The sequence below is a fragment of the Sinocyclocheilus rhinocerous genome, unplaced genomic scaffold, assembly GCF_001515625.1.
Source record: "Sinocyclocheilus rhinocerous isolate Xijiao unplaced genomic scaffold, SAMN03320098_v1.1 scaffold2524, whole genome shotgun sequence".
NCBI lineage: Eukaryota > Metazoa > Chordata > Actinopteri > Cypriniformes > Cyprinidae > Sinocyclocheilus > Sinocyclocheilus rhinocerous.
In genome coordinates, this window is record NW_015652313.1 from 108,747 (window position 1) to 118,776 (window position 10,030).

The window sequence follows — 10,030 nt, forward strand, 5'->3', positions numbered from 1 at the left end:
GTATATATATATATATATATATATATTTTTTTTTTATTGATTTTATGTTTATACAACTCCTGTAATACAGTATCTTCTTTTCATTAGGCTAGGACGGTGGAGGAGAAAAAATTATGGGCTCATCATATTAAACGGCTCATTCTAGAGAATCATCAGGCTGTGATACCACAAAAGGTATGTAATGAATAAAAAACTATTACTAGGTTTTGTATTTAAAAATATCTCAAATTAATTTGGACAGACAATTATTTGGTGTTTCTCTTTTAGGCAAAGGAAGCAATCTTGGAGATGGATTCTATTTGTAAATATTTCCAACCACTCATGAACATATTTCATACAATTATTTTTTAATTATGTAAAAAAATTGTCTTGGGCCTGCTTTTGACGGCAACTTTTTTTCAGACAAAAAGTATAGGTACAGCCCTGAGAGACTCAAAAAGGCTGTGTCATGCCAGTCAGAGGACTTTTCTAACTCTAGACAAGGCCGGAGACAGTCAGGTAGGTTCCCAATGTCTTGCTCTTAACTTATTAACTAATTTTTTTAAACTGACCTTTTCCAATTTCACAAAGATGGTCTACTACTTCATCTTCCAACAGAACCATCTGAAGAGATCCTAAAGAACACTGAAGGTAAATCTCTATGTGTCCATTCTGTTTCAACTTTAAGTAAAGATATTGTCTGATGTTTTAAATAAAAAGGTCATAAGTCTTAGCTGCTGGCGTGTAATAATGATACAGTAAATTTTTCATTCTCTTTTGTAGTAAGACATTTAAATGTTATTATTAACTTAATTTTAATTTAAGCAGAATGTTTAACTGGAAACTTAAACAAAAAAATCTGAATGTCTGAAATCTGAAAGTGAAAACAAAAAATTCTACAAAAAAGAAAATAATGTTTCTGGACCCCACTGTATACCATTTGTATTTCACACGTTTCACAGAAATGGTTTGGAACAAAATTATAAACATTGTTGATAAAAATGTATCCTGTACAAAATAATCTGCCTTCAAATTTACTAACAATCTTTTTCTTTTATCTGGCTGATCTGCTGTCTGGCTGAATTCTTCAGTAATACTAAAGGTAAGAAGCCATTAAATCAACCAAAGGAATATTTAAAATTCAGTTACATGTGGTTACTATACAAAACCACAAAGACAATATATAAAAACCCACAAAGAAATAATTGAAGCCACACATTTGTTAATATAAAGAAATAATAGAAACCACACATTTGTTAATATAAGATGACAAGCAGAAGTGTACAAATTATGTTATTTTTATTTGATGTGTTGTTTATTTTGTGATCCACAAGACTGTTGAAGTGCTGAAGACGGGTGGGTAAAAGTACAAATAAAATACAATACTCAAGGAGTAGTAAAAGTAATCATTTTAATAAGGTAAGAGTAAAAAAAGAGAAAGTTCACTCGGGTGGTGAGTTAATAATCTGATTAGGAGCAAGCAAGATAATAATGATGAACTGATCATGGTGAAGTCAATTACATGTATGACACAAAGGATGTGTCAAAATATTGGAACATTGCCCAATGCAAAGGCCCGTTCACACCAAGGACAATAAATATAACAATAACTAAATTAGTTTTAATAATGTTTCTAATTCTATGAAAATAGGGAACTCCACGCCACAACTATGTCAATAACAAGGAGGAACAATATCAGTGGAATTATTTGAAGCTGGTGAATGATAAAAACAGTGACGGCCAATCAGAATTTAACCCTGCTTTAAAGAACTTGAGCTTTAAAAGAGCATTATCGATCTTGGTGTGAATGGGCCTTAAAGTGAAAGCACCTACTTTAAAAAATACATTTTTTAAAAAGTTACTTGAGTAAATGTATCGGAGTAAATGTAGCATGTTACTACCCGTATCTGTGTTTAGAGTGAGGTCAAAGAGATAATCTTTTTTTCTTGGTTTGGGTCATGTCCTTATATCTCTTAAGAAGAAATCTTTGTGACTTCATGCCCCAGCATTCTGACAGTGAGGGGGCATTGGACGTTGACAGGTGGCCTTTACAAGCCTCTGCCAGCATAAGCACTCATGGCTTATGTGAGTCTTCAGCTGAGAAGCCTGTTGCACAAGAAGAATACTCTCCTGAAGCCCTGATTCCCAGTGATAATGAGGAGCCCATCCATAGCTCGCCGTCTCTGAAGGCCAGATTAATGCAAGAGGATGGGGATGAAGCAGAAGGAGAGGGAAGTGACTCTGACGATATTCTAATGGAGGACAACCAGGTAGCTGACTTTGCCAGTTCAATGTTGGCTGCCATTTCCTGCTGGCACTATAGAGCCAGAGCTTTGCTTTCCATGGACTTCACAACGGTGAGGTTCTCTGCCACCAAGGGGATTCTATCATACCCCAACCTGATCTGCAACATGACATGCATGTCTGCCAAACCTCCCGCCATGTTGCATGTGCTCTCACAGAATGCCTCAATTCACTAACAGCTAACAATGCATAAGCAGAAGCTAACTTTGTAGAGCATCCCGCAATGATAGAAGAACTAAACAAATTGTAACAAGTAGTTACCTTTTTACAGTTCATCACATTATGCATATACAGTACTAATGATTACATTTACTGTATTGCTGAATTTCACTCTATTGACATCTAGCAACAGTGTTATGATTGTTATATGATAAACATTGATAAATGTTCACTCTTTTTTTATTGTTTCAGATTTTTCTCTGCATTCAAAACAGTAATAATAGCTTTATTGAAGAGCAGGATTTTGACTTGTAGAGAATGTTGGTTCTCAAATTTTTAAGAACATCAAAAAACAAAACTGACACTAAAGTGTTTAATTTCTTGATCCAGCAAAACATTATCAAACATGGATCAAATAGTTCACTTCGAATTTCCTTTTCATACTCCACTCTCAGTTTACTTGCATAAGCAACTTTAATCGTACTGCATGTTCGTAGGAGGATCACTTTTTGAATTTAATAAGGGTCAAAACTCACAAGCATGTATAAAACATTTCACCATGTTTTATTATTTCCCTTGTAAAAGCAATGCTTTTTAGTGCTGGTCTCCCCAGTTCAATCCAAACTGTTTATCTCTCTGTAACTATAAAGAGAAAAGTTGTGGGGGTTTTTTTGTGGGGGGGTTTTTTGATGATGATGATGTGCATCTTCCAAATACAATTTGTTTTAATTTTTAAAGTCAAGAACGATCATTTCCTCTTCTTTCTAGAATACTGCAATCATGTTATCAAACTCAAAAATATTTAATGTGACCATACATCAAAGGAAAAAAAATTTATGGGTTAGATCAAATAGAACTAGATCCTTGAAATAATTTCAGGTTAACCCTTTATTTATTTATTCGTGCATGCTGTACCACTCTGGCCACTGCATTCAAAATTTCCTTGAGGCTCCACTGGTAACACCATGTCTAACCAGGCATGATAATTCTAGTGACAAATAATTTTGTCTATGCACATTTAACATGTAAATAGAATGCGATGTGACACTGTCAGATCTGTTCTTTCTGTTTGCAAGTACTATGATACAGAATAACACACTAATGCAACTGAGGAACGTACAGCTAAAGAACATGTACCTTGACAATATTATGACTAATGTGAGGCTTCACCAGAAATTATATATATTTTTGTCTCAATTGTTTGATTGGGTTGAAAGCTTTCAGGATTTGCATGAAAATCTGATGATCTTTTGGGTCATATTAATGCAGAAATATAGAAAATTCTAAAGGGTTTACAAACTTTCAAGCAGCACTGTACATGAGTGTTACTTCATGTTCAGTGAGATTTGAGTGTGTGTGTGTGTGTGTGGCTCTAGGACAAAAACTCTTTAAAATGTATGAGATACCTTTTATTGCATGTTGCTTTATTTTGTTGTCTGGTTAGGACATGGTGAGCACTCGCTTTCCATATCATATCCCAGTTTACATAATTGTTTCAAAAGTTCAATGTTGATTTTAATTCAAACATGTTAACTAAGATGTGTATGTAATAACAGTTGTTCTATTCATCACATTAACATAACTCTTAACTATTAGTTAACTTGCATTAACTAATAAAACTGCAGTACTATCAGTTCTGTTAAGATCTGTTATTTTGAAAGTACTTCTGAACTAATGACCAAGCCCAGATGGAATCTGTGTGCACAGAATTATTCAGAAAGCTCCACAGATTTTCACATCATTCACAAAGTTCTACATATTCTCCACCCTTTGTGTGTTCATTAATTTTTCTTACCTAATTTGATTGTGCTTTCACCCATCAATAAAACTGCAGTCCTGTTTACCACATTTAGTTAGAAATGTCATTTAAACATTTTGAACATTAACACATTTTTAATAAATGTTATCAGCATGGAAAAAGTCTGCTGATTTCATCTGGGCTTTGCTAATGAACTTAATCTAAAGGTATCTGAATAATTGTTATACTATTTGATACTATTTGATATTGCTTATATAACACTGTAAATATTCTTAGGCATTTATTTAAAGTTAATTGTTTTTGTCAAACATCCCTAAATAAAAAAAAAACATGTTTTTATCTTAGGATGAAGTGGGGTGTGAGGACACTGGGAACAATTTTAAACAAGAAAATGGCCCATCAGTTGAACAGGTGGAGGCATATTTTATGAATGAAAAATATATCTCGGAACAGGTGAGTTGTTTAATTAAAATTGTTTCATTTATTATGCTATTATAATTGTATTAGTGTTAGTACTTTACCCCTAGGACTAAAATTCTACTTACTGATTGTAAGTTGCTTTAGTAAGTAACAGGTTATCTAACCAATGTTTTGAACTTTGATATATGTATTGTACCATGAGGTTGTTGGCAATACCCAGCTGTATTTGAAACAAACCCAGAGATCAACGAAATTAGCTTATAACTGTATCTTGATTTTCCCTTCTTACACTCAAGGACAAATCACAAAACCTGGAAATAACCTCTTACTGGGGTTCCACTGAGAAATTGAAGCCAGATGTGTTTTGTGATCCAGAGTCCATAGAGATGGACAAACAGGTCCCAAATATTCAGGATCTCGAGTCTGCAAGAGACAAAGATGATCGGAAAGGTTCTAAAGAAGAGGCCTCATCTCTGTTACAGCAGGAAGACACTCCTGGTGATTCTTCAGAGGAAGAGGAGGATGTAGAAGAGAAACCAGACTCCACTAGCATCCTACCATCATCTGTGCTTGATAAGGCCAGCACCATTGCTGAACACTTTGTCTGTAGTGCACGGCGTAGTAGCATCAGCCCAGATGAAATGCGCTCCCTTGGTTGCGTATCTCCACATCTACCCAGCAGGACCGGGAGCTCTCTAAGTCTAGGAGATGCCCATGAGCGTCAGCATCACCTTGCTACCACCTGCTCTGAGTCACATGGAATACCACTGACCCAGGAAGCCCTTGCATCAGCAAACTTCATGATCGGGTCATCAGGGGAGGACAGTCTTTTTGACTCAGATCGAAGCATCTACAGAAGAAGGGATTCAGTGCTTTCCAGGCAAGACAAACTACTCATTGACAAGATTAGGAGCTACTATGAGAATGCAGAACACCAGGATGCTACATTTAGCCTAAAGCGTAGAGAGAGCCTCACTTACATTCCAAGTGGGCTTGTTAGAAATTCTGTTAGTCGTTTTAACATCATTCCTAAAGATAAAGGCCTTGCCCTAGAGAAGACCGCCAGTACATCTGGACCTGTTAAAGCTCATACCACACTCACAGAATCTCTCTTGCTTACATCGGCTCTATCAGAGACCAATGCAAATCCAGCCTCCCTGGAACAACCTGTTATCAGTGCTTACACAGATTTTACTAGGCATGACGAAAACGGAGACCTGTTTGACTCTGATGTAGATAGTTCCATTAAACCTCAGTCTATAGATGGGAGTCATGAGGAAGAGGTTTTCCGTCCCTCCTCTGAGATGATCAAAGTCTGGCAAGATATGGAGAAAGAGGTCACTAGATGTCAAGGGGACTTCAAAGAACTGAGGCCCAGAGAAAGTCCTTATTTTAGAGGGACCAGTCCCAGCCTCTCCAGGAAGGATCCAAGCCAGAGAAGAAAGACAGAAGCCAAAGGCTGCGATGGATTGATTATATTTGAAGATTTAGACCTGAGCACTATCAGAGAGGAGTCCTCTACACCATTACCTTTTAAGGAGAAGGAAAACTGTGCAACCAGTGAGAATGATGTCATCAGACCCAGACAATGGGAGGATGAAGGAAGACCCCTTAGAGCTCTAGCCTCCCGAGTTATCCAGTTGAGAGCAGAAACTGAAGAGGATAGAGAAACAGGAAATCAGTCAGCTGAAGATGCAGATTCATCCCAAAACAAAGTTTTCAGTCTTGCAAGGAAATACAGTCAACGCTTTAAGTACACACAACCAATGTTGAGACAGAGGAGTCAGGAGTCAGGAGATACATGGTTGGCTAAGAGGAACCTGCTTTCGGTGTTGGAAGAAAAGCCAGAGAAGGAGACCAAAGGTAACATGAATACTATTTGACTATTATCATATCTTTATGATAAAAAAGTTAAATGATATGAAACAGCATTTTCAACTAATTTTATTTCCATAACACAACATATTTCAACATTCATTGATTGGACTGTGACAAGTTAGTGTCCCATGCCACAATGGAGCTAACTACAGTATAAGCAACTGGGACTGATATAACCTTAAATTCTGCTTGTCATATGTGGTTGACATCTATTTTTCAAAATATTTCTTCAAATTTTAATTAGTTGCAGAAATTCTGCTTTGTGTTATTACATTTTTAATATTTTGTATATTCAAACATAACATTATCTTATGTTTCGCTGCTCCACTTACATTTGGCATTTTGATTAACAGGTCAAGCAGACTTGATGCTCTCCATCGCTCCATATGACCAGCCTGATTACGATGGGGATCAAAAGGCCCAGATTATGACTCCCAGCCCAGACTACACTTCTAATTCTGTCAGTAGCCCAAAGGTCTTGTCCCCACACCTGTCCCATTGCAGGAGTCCTCTTAGTCCACCACCTGAGAGCTTCAACTGGCCAGACGTTCGTGAGCTTTGTTCAAAATATGCACACCTCGGAAGCTCGTCTGCTCAGCCACCAGTAGGCCAAAGTCATTCTGTGGAAGAAAGGATGTTTGACGGCAGTTCTAGAAGACATTCTAGCTGCTCTTCTAGCCGCTTAGTCGCCTCTAATGGTTCCACAGACTCTTCAGTTTACAAGTTTTATCCAGGAAGGGATACAGGAGAATTGCTGACTCAGACCCAGCGTGCAGGTTCTCTGGACCAAAAATTGAGTAGTTTGTACTTGAGTGATCTGCATAGTCTTCAGAGTAAAAATGCCAGCAGTGGCTTCTTTATCTCCGCTCAAGCTACCCTTTCAAATGAGGAGAATATAATTGTGGTTGAGAAAGTACCTGAGGTTACACCGCCAGTAGAGATGGACCAGCCTACACAAGAGTGCAAGAAACAGGAAATAACAACAGATGGAACAGATGACCGCTACGTCCAAATTCGTTCGCCAACATCTCGTGAGAAGATCTCAATCATGGCTGTCATTGACCGCTGTCGGGCATATCAGGAGTCAGAGGAATACCGTTTGAGGGAAGATGGAGGATCTAAGACAGAACAGTTACCTAAGATTGAGAGGTGCAAAAAAATTGAGAAAGCTTCATCCTATAGTGAACACTTAGACAATGCTGTTAAAAATGCACTGGATTCTGACAAAAAGGCTGATTCTAGTCAACACAGTGTTGTCAAGAATCTCCGAGAAAAATTCCAAAACATAAGATAAAATCACTTGTTTTAAGGTACATCTATTGTATGTTTCGGAAATTTCAGAAAATTGAAAATTGGCTGTGAAATACTTGCTTCTTTAATTTCTCTCTTCTTTTATGTTTTCAACACTGAAGACAAATATGTATGGGCAGCACATATCATGCTGAAGTCACCTCTAATGGCTCCACAGACTGTTCAGTTAACAGCTTTTATCCAGGAAGGATAAAACAGAAATCTTCTGGCAAATTGAAACCTCAAAACTAATATTCTTTACATTTTGCATGCTATTTTACTGGTATTTTGCACACTGTATGATCATGTAGCCTACTGATATTGAGAAACCTGTGGATTTTTAATGGTCTGAATGTCAGGCAGAAAGTGTAAATATTGTTGTACATTTTTTGTTGTACATGCATTCTTTCTGTTGTACCATTTACATACTTGATATAGTAGATATACATATATGTATTTGGTAGTCATTTTACATAAATGACATACTTGTTTATAAATATTTATACATTTTGGGTAAGGTATTTCAATGAATGTCATATTTGATCTAAAGATTTCTTTAGCAAGGGATAAAGTCTAGTCTATACTACAAAATAAGCCCTGGCAGAGTAGTGTAATTCAGTTAAAAGTAAAATAATCATTTTCAAGTGGTCTGTTACATTTAGAGTTTAGCTGAAAGACATTTTCGTTTTTTTAGTAGATGTCAGGCATGGGACAAAGGGTTTTTTCCTTTGTACCTAAACCTAGTCTTTGATTAATGGATTTAGGCATAGATGCCCTTTGTCCAGGAGACTGGATCCAAATGTTTAAAAATTATGGTTTTAATGATTTTCTTAAGCTTTCACCAATGATGTTACTTAAGCTTATTTTAAGATTTGTTGTGGTCTTCACAACAAATCAGATTTAACATCAGGTTTTGGGGAATGTCAAAGTTACAAGATAAATATTAACCCTACATGTTTTAGCATCTGAAACACTGTTGGTTTAGCAGCCCATGATAACAGATCTCTCACTGATCACTGCGTCTCTCTCATTATTTATTAAGATTCTATAGATTCTATAGATAGTGTTGTTTTATCTAATGCATCTCTTATATAGTCAAACCAACAGCATTTATGACTCCTTTTAATACCATTTATCTGTCATCCTCTCAGGCTGTTACAAGACTTTGTTAATACAGTTTTATTAACTGATTTTGGGTATCAGACAAGACTTGAATAACGCATTTGTATACCAGACAAAACAGATGTCTTCTGATGGGATATGGTAAACAAGATATATTTAAGAAGAACTTTAGTTTGAAACTATTTAATTAAAATACATTCTATTATTTTTTTAATACTTAAATTTTAAGTAGTCTCCAGGGGTTTCATTTATGAAATGTTGCGCATTTGATGTGAAATGTGCTTAGAGTACAACAGGCACACCTTAAGAAAAATTTGCTTTTCACTACTCCCATAGTATATGATTGCAGAACAATATGTTTTAATAATAGAGAACAGAATGTGTAAAAAAACAAATTCATAAAAGTGGTTTGTTTTGTTTAAACATCTTTTAAATGTGTGAGGTGGCAAGGTGGTCCTTTTCATACAAATGCTTTAGCTAAAGTAATATGTATATATATATATATATATATATATATATATAGCATTAAGCTAACTGAGACTTGTTATAGCACTTGCATATCATTGCTCTTTTGTTGATTTTGATTGCTTCCATTGTCCTCATTTGTAAGTCGCTTTGGATAAAAGCATCTGCTAAATGTAAATGTGTATATATATATACAGTTATGCACAAAATTATTCATACCCTTGGTAAATCTCATTATGAAATAAATGTTTTTCTCTAATACACATTGGTCACAATGAATCATACCCTTTTATTCAATACTTTTTGCATCACCCTTTTGCCAAGATAACAGCTCTGAATCTCTCCTATAATGCCTGAAGAGTTTAGAGAACATCTGACAGGAGATCAGAGACCATTCCTTCATCCAGAATCTCTCCAGACCCTTCAGATTTCCAGCTGCATGTTGATGCTTCTCCTCTTCAGTTCACCACACTCATTTTCTATAGGGTCCACATCAGGGACCTGGGTTGGCCAGGGCAGAAGCTTGGTTTTGTTCTCAGTGACCCATTTTTGTTTTGATTTTGATGTTTGTTTGTTGGGTTTTTTGGATCATTGTCCTGATGGGTAATCCAACCATGGCCCATTATAAGATTTCTAGCATGGACAGTCAGTTTT

General features: G+C 36.1%; 1 protein-coding gene across 4 annotated transcripts in view; it reads left to right on the forward strand.

Annotated features, from left to right (window-relative positions):
* Positions 1-10,030, forward strand: part of LOC107714794 (pleckstrin homology domain-containing family G member 3-like) — a 100,299-nt gene that overhangs the window by 77,032 nt on the left and 13,237 nt on the right. The window contains exons 11-20 of one of the 4 annotated variants that reach the window (XM_016520764.1): positions 88-174; positions 268-301; positions 403-498; positions 571-630; positions 1,071-1,081; positions 1,986-2,336; positions 4,547-4,654; positions 4,918-6,484; positions 6,853-7,809; positions 7,912-8,414. In XM_016520764.1, the coding sequence (XP_016376250.1) occupies positions 88-174; positions 268-301; positions 403-498; positions 571-630; positions 1,071-1,081; positions 1,986-2,336; positions 4,547-4,654; positions 4,918-6,484; positions 6,853-7,793 (3,255 nt within the window). In that variant the 3' untranslated portion in view covers positions 7,794-7,809; positions 7,912-8,414. The remainder of the gene's footprint in view (positions 1-87; positions 175-267; positions 302-402; positions 499-570; positions 631-1,070; positions 1,082-1,985; positions 2,337-4,546; positions 4,655-4,917; positions 6,485-6,852; positions 7,810-7,911; positions 8,415-10,030) is intronic. The other 3 variants (XM_016520765.1, XM_016520766.1, XM_016520767.1) reach the window with 3 other exon arrangements.